Source organism: Anser anser (genome assembly GCF_964211835.1).
Source record: "Anser anser genome assembly, chromosome: 2".
NCBI lineage: Eukaryota > Metazoa > Chordata > Aves > Anseriformes > Anatidae > Anser > Anser anser.
Genome location: NC_139721.1, coordinates 36,900,621 through 36,918,877, shown reverse-complemented (window position 1 = coordinate 36,918,877; position 18,257 = coordinate 36,900,621). Strand labels below are relative to the sequence as shown.

At 38.3% G+C, this 18,257-nt stretch overlaps 1 protein-coding gene across 3 annotated transcripts in view; it reads right to left on the bottom strand.

Moving 5' to 3' along the window:
- The window catches only part of ARMC1 (armadillo repeat containing 1), a 31,071-nt gene extending 12,835 nt beyond the window's left edge, over positions 1-18,236 (bottom strand). The window contains exons 1-4 of one of the 3 annotated variants that reach the window (XM_083823017.1): positions 17,147-17,240; positions 15,766-15,816; positions 15,055-15,255; positions 10,912-11,003 (exon numbers count right to left, since the gene is read on the bottom strand). In XM_083823017.1, coding sequence (XP_083679143.1) covers positions 10,912-11,003; positions 15,055-15,228 — 266 coding nt within the window. In that variant the 5' untranslated portion in view covers positions 15,229-15,255; positions 15,766-15,816; positions 17,147-17,240. Of the gene's footprint in view, positions 1-10,911; positions 11,004-15,054; positions 15,256-15,765; positions 15,817-17,146; positions 17,282-17,801 lie in introns of those variants that run through there. The other 2 variants (XM_083823018.1, XM_083823016.1) reach the window with 2 other exon arrangements.
- Between the last annotated feature and the right edge of the window lie 21 nt (positions 18,237-18,257).

Below are 18,257 nucleotides of genomic sequence, written 5' to 3'. Positions count from 1 at the left end.
CTGTAAGGAGAGAGGAAAAAAAATCACTAATCCTCGATTCTAGAAGTGAGGCACAGTGATTGACATGGTTTTGATGAAAACTTTGAGCATGAATGACAAGCCTAAAGAAAGAGCATGGTATTAGAGAAAAAGCAATCTGTTTCAAGACAGTTATTTGATCTGGCTTTTTTTTCTGGCTGTTCTGCTCCAGTGCCAGGGCAGAATTCCTTCTTATCTCCAAGAATGCTGCTCTTTCTTGTGAGCTTTTAGTGTATCCCATGATATGTTGGTCTCACAGCCATATGGCTGCTCTCCTGACTCGTTCCAGGCAACAGGCAGGCCATTTGAAAACAACTTGAAAAGGAGCATTACTTCAGTGCGCGCTTTCTCACAGCCCCAGGAAGGTGCTATTTCCACGCCACCCGTTACAGTACATCACTTGCTCAGTTTCCTCTAGCCCTAAAACACCCAGTAAAGACCAGATAACATTACACAGCAGCTGACAAGGAGGATTAGGATTACCACCTACTTTCTTAAAAACACATTCTCCAAGAGCAACATCTCAGTACAGCAGCGGGTTAACAATAGGAAATACAAGTTATAGGAAAAACACCAGAACCTGTAGGACTGGGCTAGTTTAAAGCGACCCACTGAGCTGCAGAACTAAGATCCTCTAAATCCAAAAAGCAAGCAGCCATACTGCTTGATGCCTGAGCGCAGTTGTGTTACGTGACTTCACCCCAATGGTATCAATGTGCTAGCTGTGCATCACCTTTATTTACTCCAGAGCTGGCACATCATGGAAACAAGGCAAGGTCAGGCTGACTTTCCTAGAATGCTTTCCAGACCTGCCAGATGCCTGACACTTTGCAGCTCTTCCAGTCCCTACTGGCACTACTGGCCTTGACAATTTGACCAGGAGATACCACACTGGGAAAAGTTTGGTACAGAAAGAAGATACTTGATGTCTTGAAGTTGATTTTGTACTAAACAAGAGGTACATCACTGACACTGGGAATGAGGACTGCATTTCCCAGTGCCACTTCAAGCTCAGTACAAGTGATATGCCTGCTGACCTTAGAAATTTAAAAAGTAATCCTATGTAAACATTGGGATATTCTCAAGACTGCTAAAAAACAAACCCAAACCTCAAGTATTAAATACAAAGTTTAAATCTGGGTAAAATCACAGTACAATTCCATTAGCTAGTCAGTGACTGTGACATAATCTTAAACATTTAGCAGACAGAATAATTATCTAGTGCTTAGACCATTTCCTTGATTCATTCTATTGTTCTCTGATCACAAGAAGAGAACCTTCAAGAATGGAATAACAGATTTGAACATATGCCATATGCTTGACCCAGCTATTCATCCAATTTTGTTTAACTCTTGCTATTTATATGCTAAATGGAAGATCAACTTTTGATCTTCCACAGCTTGCTATCTACCATATGGACATATTCTCCATCTCAAAAAAAAAATCAAGGCCTGTTACTCAACTAAACTCAAAAGGCTTCAGAATAGCATTTGCTAGACAAGAGTCTGCACAACAGACACAAACTCCATGCTGAATTTCACAGTAGCTAGTTCTAACATCTTGCCTGCTAATGAACAGTAATCATTTAATGGATTTATATGGCAGAAATCATGTTCATTATATGGCTTCAGCAAATTGCACTGGGGTTAAAAAAACCTTAAGTGTAACATCGCTTTCTGTTCCTTTCTGGTGTAAGGTATCAGATACTGGAATTAAAAAGGCAATCCCTCCCAGTAATAATGCTGTAGCAATCAGGCAGGAATATCAGTAGTGGTGGCTTTATGCTCTGTAATGAGGATTTTAGGAAGACGAAGAAAGCCAAATACCATTTGTATTATCAACATTTTAATGCCATTAAGTACGTCACAATAATATACAATGATAGTACACCACTATCTGGAAAACACTTAAATACCTTCCAAAAATATTTTAGTAAGCCTCATCTATTTCCTTGAAAACTAAAGGAGAAAGTGGAGAAAAAGCAGGAAGGCTGCAAGCTCATAGATAAAGCTACCCTAAACATAACCTCTATGAACAATGAGAGTTAAAATAGAGCACCAATCTGTAGCAGAGGGAAAAAATAGGTTTAGTCTATACAGGCCTATCTGTACAGAAGTTTTGGTTTTGATATATTTGCCAATATAGTTAAGATGTATCTATTCAGCAGAACCTTGAAGTAGGTAACTCTAGAAAACTCTATAAGCAAATACCATTTAGACATCTTGTTTTCATACTAAAACTACTTGTTTGCAATGGATTTTTTTTTTATTAAAGCAAGCCATTATTAGCAGCTTCACTGCTAGCCAAAAGGACAACACTCATGCAAAACGGTTTGAAGCATTTATCAAGATTAAAAAAATAGTTTTGTTACCTTCATGAGGTACTATGTAACTACAGAATGTGCTAATTTTAATTTATTGCACAGGACTGCACACTTGCAAAAAAAGACAAATACTGCATAAAAAGATACTCTCTAACATGAACTGCAAAACAAGTGCAAAAACACATTCCTGAATAGAAATGCATCTAATTCAGGATAACATACTCACTTTGAATTCATTGTTCCAGAGTAAAATTCCCTTTCTTTCGAAATAGCTCCATTCAAAAACTGCTAATGAGGAATAATTCATAGCAATGTTTTTTTTAATTTCCCTTTGTAATACATGCATGAAACTATACAAGTTCTCATCACACACCACACACTGTGTACGTTGCTTGGATGACATTCAGGAAAAATAAGGTAATCCAAACCTGGTTTAACAGAAAAGTCTGCCTTTTATTTTTTTGAGACACCTTGCACAAAGGTCAAAAACCAGGGACAAGCATCACCTGTGGACATGCTCAATGTAATCCAAAAGCAGACATGATATTGGCAAGATGAGAAACCTTTCACAGTTATCTATGAATTCCCTTTTCAAAGATATATGGCTCTAGCCTACAGTACTGTCAATCCACACCTGCAATAAGTATTAAATACTTCACAACAGTTTGCCATTTTCATTTCAAAGCATCTTTGCTTTTTATTTTAGTGAGCTGTCAGAAAAAGTCAGTGTATCATTGAAGAACCTACCTCAGCACTTTTTCTTGTAAACTCAATGGTAAACAGCGAAGGTCACCGTTTCTGAAATATTTGGACAACAGCTGACTACAAGGTTTGAGTGTAAAGGCACCCTGTGTTGCCACTAGTCCCATCTCTTTTGCCAATTCACATAAAATCTTTTCCCTCCCACCTCAGTATTCAATCCCACCACAAAAAGAGCACATGGTTTTCTTTTGGCATGCCATGCCAGGCAAGTCTTGATGCACCCAATTCAGCATGATTTTTTTCTTGCCACACAGTAAACAATTTGTCAAATGCCCATTCAGATTGCATTAACATATCACAACTATTGCAACACTCTGTAAATCATCCCATTATTTAATATTCAAAGCCATAATGCTTCTCAGAGGCTACTCTTTGTTTTAATATCAAAGTCTGCAGAAAAAAATAGGAATTAAAAACACCTTTAGCTCACACTACTCTAAAATACTTAACTTTTGCTCTGGACAGTTTCTAAATAAAGAAGAAGGTAGCTAAGACATTGAGCACAAAGATTTCAAATATATGTATATATTAAAGTAATTTCTATTTCACACTTTTTTGCAGTGTTTTGAAGTTTTTTTATTCTGCAATATTCTTTACAATATTTCTTGCCTATAAGGAAAAGTTACTAGCTCCTTTTCAAACTTCCCAACTGATTTCTTCACTTCTAAATCCAAAGCACTCAAAGCAGTTATGACTGTTGCCCTCTCTTTGTCAAAGCAATACAGATGTATAATCCCTGAATTACACTGAGACAGAGATCAGATGATGAAAAGGCACACAACCAACAGCCCTGATGCACACACTAGATATCAAGTGGAAGGTTATATGGTAGAGGCTGTAGTTTGGAGAGCAGAAATTCAAACAAAACTGTATTACTAGGTGCAGTCAGTAATAAGAACATCATAATGGGCATTATAGAAAAGCACATGACAGTGAAAAAATACAAACACAAAAAGCCAAGTTTAGGGTTTGACAACAACTGAAGTGATTAGAGTACAGACAGTACTGATCATAGTGTCCACCTAGTAAAAAACAGGTTAGGTACAAGAACAAATGATGACTTCGTAATAACTCTGACTACAGAGAAGTCCAAAAATGAAAGAAACTGAACATTAAAAGCAAAATGATCCAGTGCATCTCACAGGGCACAGAAGAGATCCTTCCATTTGGTCACACTTCTATATTTTTCTCAGTGACCTACTCCACACACACAAAAAAACCCCTTCCCCTCAAACTGTCCCTCTCAGAATCGAGGTTGAGAACAGCTTTTCAAATGACTGCTAACTTCTATTAATCCCCGCAAAACATAACCCCCCTGTAATATTTCAACATTTAAATACATCTGAACTCCTGGCAATCAAGTCTGCTTTTACAAATGATATTCATCTATTCAAGCTTTTACACCTTGTTTTCTTGATGATACAAAAAATACTAAGATTCTCCCAGTAAGTCAATGAGGTCAGGACTAAAGCTCAAGTCAACACTAATACTTTAAAATTAGGATTTTTATGTCATTTCATTACTAAATGCTTTTTGTGTTTTGATACCATTTGTCTCTGTGCCTGCATCTGTGTGTTGAGTTTGTGACTTCCTATGCCTTTCACAATGCTAAATATACTAAAAGAACACAAAAAAGGTCTTCAAACTTTTTAAAAACAATTACTGAACTCTCATTACTTTGTCATGACCCAAAAGCAAAAAGAGCAAGAACTTTCACTGTATACATGCCTTAATGATGTAGGTAGCCTATGACACTGAACCCATCCTCCCCCTCCACCTTGCTACTCCCTCCAAATAATGTAATATATAACACAATCTCCAAACACCAGGAAGCTGTTTGGCAGACAAATGGAGCATTCAGCCACTTAGAACAGGTAATATAGTATATTTAAAGACAACATATTGATGTTGCTTATATTCCCTAATTTTTCATTGCAATTTTGCTGTTTTTTTTGACACTTTTTCAAAAAGAACTTCAGAAAAAAATATTTCTGAAACTTAAGATGAACAAAATATATAATAAAAACTTTCCTCAGGCACAGAGGAGTGGGATATTTAGCCATTTTGCTTAACAATGCTGAATAAAACAGCCTGCAGACACCCTCCTGCCGTGACCATCTATTATTAACAAGCACATTGTTACAGCACTGAATAGACTGGAACCCCACAGCCCAAAGAGATGCCCCAAGTGTAATTTAATAGAAGCGCTCAACTTCTAATAGACAAAATATAACAAAGAAGGTAAAGTAGGCTTGGAAGGATAACAGGGAAGGTAACACAGCATAGAGTGTATCTTCAGGTCAGGAATTTAAGGTCCAGGTGGTACACTTTAAATCATTTCTGAACACAAAATTTTTGTAACCTTATGCTCAAGGAATATTTAAGACATGATAACCATGTCTTCCAGAGAAAAACACAACTTCTCAGCATCAAAAGTATGGTACAGTACAAAAATAACCATGCAACAGAATCAGGTTTCCCATTACCCAATCCTCAGCCATTTCTCCATTTTGATGTTAAAAAAACACAACATACCAAGGACTATAAAACTACTGATTCATGTACAGAAAAATATCTGTACAGTCTGTAAAAAGCTGTTCATCTCATTTTCACATCAGAATTTAAGCATTCCAATCAGTAGTATAAATATATAAGTGTAGTAAATGTGAAAAGTTCAGATTTTTTTAGCCGTATTTTACACAAAGTATTATCTTGTGGCCAGTTATAATATGGCAACATCCCCTCCATCATCAGATATCCCTGTAAATATGTAATTTGCTTTCTTGCAAATTAATATGCGGCCTTTGCCCTGCCTTCCCCCAGTCATTCTTCCTTTTCCACAAAGGAGACAAAGTACGTGAGACAACAAAAATAGCAAAGCTACTGTGACACTACATCCCTACTACTCTCATTTCAGCAAATACTACTCTGTTGGAATTTTTTGTTTGTCAGACACCATAAATTTAAACTTTGCTGGTTTCAACGAATAATTAAATTTTCAAAAAGTCTAAGTAATTAAGACTACCAAAAATTAAAATTGAGTAAGAAGTCAGCAATTATAGACTGCATGTATTTTACCATATCTGCAAGGGACTCTAATTAAGCACATATTAATTGCCCTAATCTTCTTAGGCAAGTAATAAATTGGAAGAGCTGATTAATGCACTGGATTTAGTTCAGCTTGTTAAATCTGACATCCTGGCAAAGGAAGACTATCTTGAAAAGCTCTTTTAGCTAAGTAATTGGAATTTTACTCTCAGTAATTTGCTGTGCCATAATAAGACCTATTCAGTATATTGACTCCTCATCTTTTTTTTAGAATACATGTTAGTTATATTTAAACAGTACCATTATGCTCCTCATAAAGATTATGAAAAATTATGAACTTTGACCTTTACTGTCCATCAAAACTCACTTTCCCTCTGAACACAAATTGGTGTATTTCCTTGTAGGCTATAAACCCTAATTAATTTTAATTCTAGAAGCAGCTAATAACATTTTATAAAGTCCATACGGACACATTAAGTGCTCCATACAATTCATAAAGCCAGCAACTAAACCAGTTTCAGTATAACCTGTTTTCATAACTGCTAACTACTAAAATACATTGAAACACTATCTCCAATGAAACTCAATCTCTTTTTTTATTTACAAAAACACTTATACACTAACAGGTACTCAATCACCTGGCAAGGGAGTGATAAATATTTTTTGATAGCAACAAATCATGATCAGTCACTGAACAAAAAAAGATGATTGGAATACTCCAGGTAGGGATTTTAAAGGTCTGATTTCTCTCCAACACACTTATTACTCTAGATTGAAACACTTGAAAGAAAAGATGCATCAAACTTCACCTAAAACTAAGCAGGTGTGGAAGAACAAATAAGAAATCTTCCCTGATCAGGCAAAAATCAGCGTATACTTGGACAAAGCTTTTCAAAGCATATACTTGAATAGAAAAATTTTTCTTTCTCCAAAGTGTCTTGAACTGCTCCTCATATGTCCTAGAAAATGCAGAAGTGTATAAAGCCTTTCATATGAAGCATCTCAGAGTCATACAAGTTGCAAATCAAGTTCAGTTTGAAAAAACATCTTAATTTATCACTCCCTTCAAGTTTTTATTCTGTACTCCTCAGAGCTGACACTTCATATTTCTGCTCTAGAGTCTATAAGCTCCAGTCTTTAAATCTAAAATCTGTTACTCTTCTGTTCACAAAACCTAGTATTCATACATCTTGAAAAATCGTAGTCATTGTGAGCCTAAAACCTATCCTTTGTTCCTTAAGTGAAATGCGGTCAGCTGACCCTTCATTTTAAGCATCAAAATGATCTTTCACAATTGAGCTATGATAGTTACTGTAAATTAGTATCAAAAAGCTGATCAGAGGGTACTAGGGAACTGGTAAGCCATGAAATGAGACATGAAGGTGCCTCAAAGAATTACAGTTAAACTGGGATGTCTCATAAATATTTCCTGTCTATTTTCTGTGATGCACTACAGATAGTACTTATCACATAAGCAGGTGGCAGTCAATTTCCACTTTCATTCTAAGCAGTCTTTTGAAGGAAATAGTGCTTCATGGTCATGATGAAAAGCCCAAATACATGCTGTGTTTCCCTTCCGTTGGTTGTATATTACTTGCAACAAAAGGTTCTTGGCCTGATTGAGGCTCCACTGTACTTTTACAACAAATTGTAATTAGCAAGCTAGCAATTTTCCAGTTGGTGATATCAACCATTCAAAATCCTCAATCTGTTAGGCTGCCTAAGTTCAGGCAGGTTTACACAGACAGCCGTCAAGAAATTCCACTCCTGACCCTGAGGTCTCAATACCTCCAAGGCTTATAATAAAAAGTCACTCACACATTGAGAGAAGCCCTCAAATTTCAGGAGGAACGTAATAGAAAACAGAAGAGAAGTGGAATTCTAAACAAACTCATGGCTTCCTAAGCACAGTGTTTGTCAGTTCACTGCTGAACTGTATTAGCTTAAGTCTAAAGTATGACACCTACCCTGTTTGTACCTTGCCTCTTTGTGTACGCTGCTCAGAAAGATATAGTAACACCACTCCACCCATGGCAGAATACAGCCACAGTTCAGTATGAAATGTGGAAAGCTACTGCCTATTATTTAGGTAAAAGAAATCAATGAAAGCGAATGGTGAGCGTTAAATGCCCTTGATAAAAGGGCAAAATTCACACCACAGGTTGCTTTTAACCCATCAAGAGCAAAGGGCCAGTGACTACAGGTTCTGGTCTGGAGGATGCAGGGTTCCACCTCAATCAAAAGGGCTGTTTAGTAACTGGAAAAGCATAATGAATTCATATTTCAGTATTAACTGTTTGTATTTTATAACATGTCACAAAAAATATTTAAAATGCAAATTAAATTGTGAAAATAATGAGAAGACTTCAGATGAGAGTGATGAGCTAGATATGCAGATTCTGGAAAGTACGTACAATGGAATGAACCAACTGAAGTCAGTAACAAAGCATTTATTACTGCACTTATTAGTGATTAGTTTCAGTTCAAGCGATTACAATTTCTTCTGCGAAACTGAAATCATATCAGAAAACATTCTCCATTTTGTAGAGCAAATGTGAAGGTAGAGACCTTGCATTCTCCCCTACAGACTTTGTAACAAAGAAAAAACCCCAAACCATTGTTTTTCGTGACACAAATAATTTTCATCTATCTTCTCAGCACTATTTTTTTTTTACCATCTTTCTCCAGGCAATACAAAACTTAGTTTCAGCATTTCCTGTCAACATTACAGCCTAAAATCCTGACAAGTACATGACAAAGTCTTGTGTTTGAAGATGCTATGTATTTAAATTTTCATCATATCACACATTCCAAATGTTACAAGCATACAAATTAAATGTATGTTCTTAATCTTGCCAAAGAGCTTTCTAGAGAAAAAAAGAACCCCTACAAGATTCCCAGTTTTTGACTTATCTCTCTTCTTCTGCAAGTTTCTGAACTTCTGAACACTCTTTTGGTCCTTGAAACATGGAAAAAAATGCTGTTTAAGAAATTTCCAAAAACTTCTTTAAACACAAGTTTTAATTATGACTGTTGCTTGAGTAATACTTGCTGCTAACTACAGAAACTGGTAAATATCATTCCCCTTTCACCATCTTCTTGTGGATTACAGGAAATGCTAAGAAACTGTAGTCTAAATAGACATCTGATCTATACTAAAAGGAAGTTTGGCTGAAACAAACACTTCTAATACTACCTAAATTTTTCAGTTCTTGCTTTTACTATAAAGTAGCAAGCAGAGATTTCCATATATTTTACCTTAATTGTACCTGTCCTTAAAAATGGTCGATATTGTAAGACTTAATTCCATTTTTTAATCTACACTATTAGGAAAGCCAATCATTTCAAAAAAGGTATAATTAATACACTGCACTAAGAAATTGACTAAAATTCAGAAGCAAACAGTTCTCATTCTGTTCATCTTCCTATTTAAGACATTTGTTTTAAATCCTTGTGTTTTGGGTACCTGGTGGATAAGATGACATTTTAGCTGAATTTCATGCCAATACATAATGTTGTTAGCTTCGGTAGAACTACTGAAGTATTAAAGGTAAAGAGTTTAAATCTCTTGTTTTGAATCACACAGGAATTGTAAACAGACCAGGAAATTTTCCCTTCCGATTTTTCAGGTTCAAACCTTCAGACCAGCTGGGTCAAACTGACAATGGGAGGGAAGGAGGACAACAAAACACACACCACCAAAAAACTAATGGGGCTACGGGATGAAGGAACTAACAGAACCTAGCCTTGGGATCTTTCCAAAAGAAACTTCAAGCTTCTAGTATGAGTTTTACACTAGAGATTCAACTAACATATTAAACATTTGAAACCTTTTACTTGAACCTCTAACATACAAGTTCACTTTGTTTCATCCTTTTTTAAGTTGCTTTACACATTCTTCTGAAACATCTCCGTGCAGCAGGTTTTTCTCCTCCCTCCTCACAGTTATGTCTACTTAACTACAACACCATCAAATTGTGTGTAAAATAATCACCTGTTTGATTACTTGACAGTAAATTTACTTTTTGGTATGACAGACTGATCTCTGAAGGAGTCGTTTTTGTTTGGTTTGGCTTTTTTTTGCTAATGATTCATCTTACTTCATCCTAAGTGCACATGTATCATCTCTAGCATGCATGTATCCATACATCATCCAGTATTTAAAAAACTCAATGTTTAGTAACCTTAACAAAACCTAACAATACCATATTTTAAGAGATATAACCCAGCTGACATTTTGTAATTTCCACAAAGAAATTAGAGACCACTACAAACCTCACTAACTTCTACATCACCACCAAGACATGTTTCTGCAACACAGAACTACAGGTACAAACTTTCAAAAACACATCAAAACAAATAAATTGCATATACAATTTCCCTCCCAAAAGTGGGATTCAAAGAACAAATGTGACGGATGCCAACCATTTACATCAAATACACCAGGGGGCATGGCACCCTTATAAAATGATGAAAGAGGTTACAAAAGGACCTAAAGGGAAGAGAACAAATTACTTATTTGTAACAAGAGCAAGAAAACTGTTGTTTGGCAAAGGACTTTCAAATGAGTATTTCCTGTATATTATGATCCAATTACTTTGCTGTACTGCAAAATGAAGACGAGTAATTGTTAGCAGTCACAATTTCAACAAGGAACACTATTAAAAATTCACTATAGAAAATCATGATTGAAATTTTACTTTGCAACAGAATATTACATTTACACAGTCTTTGGATCCAACAACCCATGGTAAACTTACTTTTGTATTACATTCTGTAAGCTGAGCATCATACCCAATTCACTTTTCATCTTTTCTCTGTTGGCACGGCACTCTGCCAAATAGCGGAGAGCCTAAAATAAAGAGGACAAATCAGCAATATTTCCAGTACATTATCATTCATTTTTATCAGTTTGCACCCACAAAACATCCACAATGTCACCTCCAGTAAGAAGAGGCAGAATATTACCACCTACTGTGAACATTAAAAGAGTTGCTTTATTCTCAAATTCACAAAGCATAGACTACCTATCTACAAGAAAAGGTTGAAAGACTGGGTTTTCTCATACTAAGGGAATCTAAGGGACTATCTAACAGCTTCCTACAACTACTAATAGAGCCTTTAGGAAGATGGCTTGAGACAAGCTTTCCTCTACAGCAGCATACAACAGAACAAGGGGAAGCAAACAAATTGCCGTTTGTGAAGCTTAGATCAGAACTTATGATAAGCACTATAAAGGTAGTTCTACACTGGAACGATGACCTAGTGGGACTACAGAATCAGTGAGACAAATCTAGAGCTGACCTGAGTGCTGGTGACAGTCCCACTTCAACCAGGAAGTGGAAGGGAATGGCTTCCAGAAGTCCCTTCCAACCAACACCTTTATGCTCCGAGATCCAATGCAATTCTTTATACACAAAGCATATAACTTCCATCAGTTCTGTGGACTCACCCAGTACTAGAAAATCACCACCAGGAACAGAGCTCTACCCCATTAATAAGTCTCTAAAAACTAATTGCAATACTGGAAACAATAGTGGAAAAAGGTTTATAATGTTTAACATACCTATAATGTTGAAGTTATTCATCACTCCATGCAAGTACAAGAACAAGAACATAGAAGTAGCACTCAGCTGTTTAGGTTACTGTTACCTAAACTGGGAATTAACACTTATTTGTTGCCCATGGATTTTATTTGTCATTAACTCTTTGCAGAACTTCACACTGCTGACCCCAGCCAACTCTATCTTTACTCCTAACATAATACTCTTCCAGTGGAAATTTCAAGTCCTTTTCGTGAGACATCTCTCTACACTCAGTGCTGACAAATTTTTCTTAGAAGGAACTTCCGGAGGTGTATTTTCATTGTGCTTCAATCTGCTTTACTCAAGTAGGTGCAAGAACTGCATACCCAGAATCTTGCAACTCACAAATGTAATAGGTTATAAAATTATTTTTGTGATAGCAAGGTTAAGCAGCACACTAGTGACTTAAATAAAGTCACATAATAGCTATGCTGCTCACTAGCTGGTTTAAAAATAACCTGCCCCTTAATACCTTCAGAGATAGAGAATTAATTACCCATCTTTCTTTCTAAATCATCTTTAGCAGACACTAGATAAAATTCAAGACCATTCTATGGCCTTTTCAGAAAGTCTGGCACGATACTAATTCTAATTGTGATTCCTGCTATTTCCTGATGTGGATCAGTACCTAGTTTATAAATGCTGTGTATTTTCTTGAATACTTTCCAACTACAGGCAAATACCTGAAACAACGGTTTTTAACTCCTAACTTCCATGTTAAGGCAAGTATCTTCAACAGTGGGAAAAGTTTTCCATATTTTTAAGTTTGTGTAGGAAATTTAGCAAGATGCAATGTTTTTATAAAGAAACTCCCCTTAACAGCTAATTAAGAATTAAAACGTAGACAGTCTCTTTTCCATCTGTTACTTACTTATTCTTCGTACACAAATGTAGTTCCCACTAAAACAGGACCAAAGACAAGTTTGTCAGAACAATTTTAGTGACCTGGCATTTCAGCATGAGGAATTCCTCCTACCTGTTTTCCAACTCCACGGGAGATGCAAACGTCTGCACCTTCAAAGAAGTCAGATCATTTACACTTCTAAACTGCAGTCTACTGAAGCATGAGATTACTACCATGGACTTCAGCTCAGCCTCTGTTCAGCAAAATACTCAACCATGTCAGCCTTCAGCTCATAAAGAATTTCAACATAATCAACAGGCTTATCTCCATACTTGAATGGAAGCATACTGTTGTAAATCTTAAAACATCAAAGGTGTCTTTTATCATTACACCTGAAATGTTAATGCAGTTGCTTAACTTCAGAGTCTTGTCTTTGAAAATTGTAGTCCAAATTTTAGAAGGAAGTATGACCTGGGTCACTTCTGATTTTGATTTAAAACATTCAAAGCCTTTTAGCATGTAAAATGTACCACAACAAAAAAGAATCCTGGAATTAAACTAGAGCAGAAAAAATACCACTTCTTGGTCAGATCAAAGAAAGGACTGAGCCAAAACTGGATCTGGGGAAGAAAGCACCCTCCCCTGAAGGATCCCACAACATATCAAAGAGTTAAATAGGGATTTATTATGACTCATTATTTATAATTTCCACTATGGGAATCACAAAAAAAAAATGAGCAATTTAATATCAGTGCTGTACATCCTTTTATTGGGTACAATCTTAATGGAAAATCATTACATTTAATGACTCCCATTCAAATGGAAGCACCTTTTGGAACAGATGGCTAGAAAAACAAAAACAAAAGAACTCACATTTCAGAATGCAAAAGTATCAAAAGAAGGAGACTAGATAATAAAAGCTACAGAATCTAAGAGGTTCAAGAACTCATAAACACAAGTAGTCTGGGTAGCAGGCAAAAACTTGTTTTCATAGTAAACTGCTCGATTTCTGACTGCAGCCAGGGCCCTGGAATGTCGGGTGGTCTCCTCTAAATCTCAATTCTTAACTTAATCTACCTGTAGGTTGTTACTAAATGAAAAAACACAACTGTCTCCCATTCCCACCAACTAGATGTCTGTACCACACAATTTCAGCAATATCCAGGGCTGTGGAATCACACTGAACTGCATTAGCCCTCACAGATCTGACAAAGTCACTTCTTTTTATGTAGGGTTAATTCTTGCAACATTATCACAGAATCATTACCAAATCAGGCAGTGAGAACACGAGCAAAGGAAAAAAAAGGACTGAGACACCCAAACAAGATCCTCTTTTAAGACCACAACCTAAGGAACCTACATTTTAATGAAAAAGAATGAAATATATTCCCAAGAACCATAACCTCAACTCAAAACTCCTCTAGTGAAGAAGATTTAGTGTCTGGCAAACACTATGGCAAGGCTAACCTGAAAACCAATCAGCAGGACATGTATCTCCGGGATTATGGGGCCTCCTTCCCTGAACCCTGAAGAGTATCAGAGGCTCTGGAGTCATTCCAAGGAGTTCGTTAATATCCATTGTGAAAGTAAAACAAATGAAAAATAAACAATTTCAGCATGGGTAAGTATTACTGGTATAAAAAATAATGTATAATTTTATGTAAAAGTCAGAGCTCTTTATTTTTTTCTTTAGTTTCACCTCATTTAAGATTCAATAATGATATAAATATGGAAAAAAGCATAACAAGTTTTAATAACTTAATCTGCTTGTGAGAATTACACTTTTAAGGAAACCCTGACTTTTATTTGTCCTGTTTCTAAGCACAAGACACTTTTTATAGTTAGAATTTGGATTTAAGATGAGAAATTAGGACTTGAGTGTTTATGACTTGAAACAAGATGAAATGGACAAAAAGTGGAACAAGCAGGATTTCTTTTTGTTTTAAAAATCCTATGAAGATGGTGAAATGCTGCAACAGGGTGTCTGAGAGGTTACAGAATCTCTAAGTGGACACAACCCTGAGCTGTGATCTAATTAGTCTCAGTTTGAGCATGGGACCAGACTACATAACCTCTGGAAGTCATCTCTATTAATCAATCTAAATTACCCTATAATTTATGATCCTTTTTTTATATGAATGTCAAAACAGTGTGTGTATTTACCAAACTCCACAGCTTTATCTTAAAAAAAAATATATATATATTATGGGTGCTTACCTCCCTCCACAACAAAAGTGAAGTGGCTGTATTAGGGGAAAAATGCAAAGCACATTAACCTCTTCCAACAACCATGGATTCCCCTGGAATGCTTCATTGCTAAGTAATTTTTGAATTGCATGTTTCTCTTTAAAAAGTGTATAAAGAGCACTTAACATAAGGACAGGTTCTAGCTTTTACAGTTTTCATTTTTTAAAGACATAGTAACAAAGTTGCAAAGTGTCCAAATGACAAAAACTTATCTCCAGAATACTTACTAGGAGAGCTGAGTGAACAACGGGAGGGTTGGGGTGGTCCAAAAACAGGATGAGACCTGGCAGACATCCTTGGTCCTGAACGATGGCCCGTCTGTTCAAGGGGTCAGCTGCTAGATCTCGCAGTTGGTTCACTACGGACAGCGCGTCAGGCTCCTCACTCATGGTAGAATTCATTTTTCCTACACCACAAGTACAAAATACCTGTTGAAGAAAATCTGTATTAGTAATGGTTATCAGTTAAATCACAGATGAGAGGCAAGAATACAAGTGCACCAGTTTATTATTGTGTAAGAGTACCAAAAAAGGAACAGTTCATAAGGACATGATCTAAATTTCCCACGTGGAGAACAGACAGGTTTGGTTAATAATATTTTGACTTGTTTCCTTTATATAATTTTAGACTAGTCAACCTTTGAGTACATACATGTGTATAAATAATATATAAAAGTACATTAATATTTTTACAGTACTAACAAAGACTTTGAAGAAACCCATAGTTTTCTCACAGCTAGGCAACCTACAAATCTACAAACACCCTTCTGTATAAACACATGTAAAATCAAAATATGTGTCTTTAGAGTGCCTTTAGCAATAATCTTGTTTTACATCAAAATAAACCAAAAAAGCCTGCAAAAGGTTAACCCTGCATCAAGCAGAGTGATCATTACTTTATCTGTATTTGCCAAGCAACTAGCATAAGACCATACTCACTCAAAGGTGAAAAGGGCTTAGAGCATTTTTCGTAACTTCTCACTGGTTCACCTTCAATAAAAGGGGAACAACCAGGTCACGCCTCGTTCCAATCGAAGTCCAAGCCACCACATCAATTTCAAATGAGACACATTAGCTTGACAGTCTCAGATTCCACAGCTGTTTTAATGAAGAGTAACTACTCAACAGGCAACAAAAGCATATGTTTACTCAGAAGAGAAGGCCTATGCCATGGTGCAAAGGAACAGTTTGCTTCAAAGGGCTGATCACGTGCTTCTGAAACTACTGAACAAGCTGTGGTCCTGGTGTTGCCATACAAACTCACACAACTGAATTTTTTTTTGAAGACTCAGAAGCATGAATAATGGCATATTGTTAGTTTGTGTTCTCCTTTCTCCTCTGCATAAAGAGGAAAGAAATTAAATTTGGATCTGGTCACAACTTTCCACGTAATTTCCCAAACAAATAATATTGTTGAAGCATTATCTGGTTTTCTTACTGAGGGTAGACCTTTCAGCAAGACAAATTAACCATACTCATCAAAAACAACCACAAAGATGCATTTTGCCAGAAATTATCATAACCATTTTCACAAAGCGAAAAAAAATGCTGCTAATTTCCACATCACTGGCCCCACTTTCAGAAGAGTGCAAGTGTGAAAGGTCAGCGGTTAATCTCCAGGTTCTTCTTCTCAATTATCATAACTACAAAAAAGATCCATTGGAAGCTACAATTCCATGCAATAATACTTCATATTTTCAAAACAGACAACCCTAAACGTTTAAAAAGTCTCTACCAAGTTCAGCACTAACTACATCCCACAGCTGCCAAGAGAACTTAAAGCTTAAAACTCAAGTCCATTGTGAGCCTGATGCTAACAAAAGCCTGTGACTTCCAGTTGTGTGCCCTAAGCACTGCCTCCTTCCCACCCCTCTCCTCATGCTAATTAACCCCATTTTGCCTTTATTTTTCCTAACCCCCTGAAAAAAGCACAGAGCTCAGCTTTACCCAAATCTTATGCTGTCAGGCCACGCTCATTTCCTCTCCAGACCCTCCTCTCTCTCTCTACCACAACCGAGACGAAAACCCAAGCTCTTACTTCTCCACCACCTCCAACGCACAATTTAAGAGAGCTGGGAGCCCTACCGTTTTTAAGGGAAAATGTAATTAAGATGCTTAAAAAGTTGTGTGGAGTCACCGATCGCCTGGGGGCCCGCAGAGGAGCCCCCCGGCCTCTCCCTGCCCCCCGGCCCTCACGGGGCGCTGAGGGCGGCAGCGGGGGCGGCCTCCCCCTCCCGCCGGGCCCGTTCCCCGCCCAAGGCCCCGCCGCCCTCCCCCCGAGGGCTCCACGCCGTCCCCCGGAGCCCCCCCGGCCCCGTACCGCCGCAGGGGCTCAGCCCCGGGCCCCCATCGCCCTCCCAGGGCACCGGGCGCCGCACACGGCCCGCTCCGCTCCGCCGCGCACGCACCCCGCGCCGCCGCGCCAGCCCATTGGCGCCCCTCCGGCAGCGCCTCTCAGCCACTCGCGGAGCGCCTTGTTGAAGGGTGAGGCGCTATTGGATGGCGGGGGCGCTGCTGTGCGCGCCGGGAGTTGTAGTCCGGAGAGGGCCGCGGGTGAGGGTTAGGAAGCGGCCACGGGAATATCGCGTCTCTACTGCATAGAAACGGAATGGAGCTCACCGCTGAAGTAAAGTGCGAAGTGTACTTCGGTGACACTTTCGTGTTGCTTAAAACCTGAGCTACATGGAGATACAGCACTTACCTGCACTCAAAGCAAGCACAAAGCAGTGAGCCCCCAGCCCACCGGTCCCATTAACGTGAATTTATTAGGAACAGACTTAAAGCTGTTTAGCAAATAAGGTTAAAGTCTGTTTCCTCTTAAGTAAGGAAAGAGGAAAAAACTTGGTGTAAAGTTCTTTCCATTCTCACATTCTACTGCTTCACCCCGCACAGCCGAGCTCTCTGGGATCTGAAGTGTTCGCCCTCAACTTTCAAGTCTCATAATATTTTATGAAAACTTTCAACATTAGGAATACCTTCTAGATCCAGCACCGGGAAAGGCATTGTTTTCCTTCTGAGCCGGCCTACGCCTCGGCAACCCCGTGCCAGGAAGCTATTTCAGCGTGCCCCCTGCAGCTCGCTGTGCACTACCACACCAGCATTTCGCCTAGGCAGGGCGATACTTTTTACCCTTTCTGGGACGTTTTAACGAGACACAAACAGCACTACCACCACAGCCGCGAGGCAGCCGCACTTCGGAGCGCTGTTGACGGGCAGGACGCGCCGGCAGCCCGTGAGGCAGGGCCGAGGCGCCAGGTCAACGCCACAAAACCTCCAGCACACAAACCGAGCGCTCGGCGCTTCCCGCACCGACACCTCCCACACTCCCGAGGAGCCTTGCTCAGGCAGGGCGCGCTACGGGCTCCGTTCACGCCACAAAAAATAGACACAGCCGCCTTCGCTCACGCCCGCAGCGAAACCCACCCCCCAGC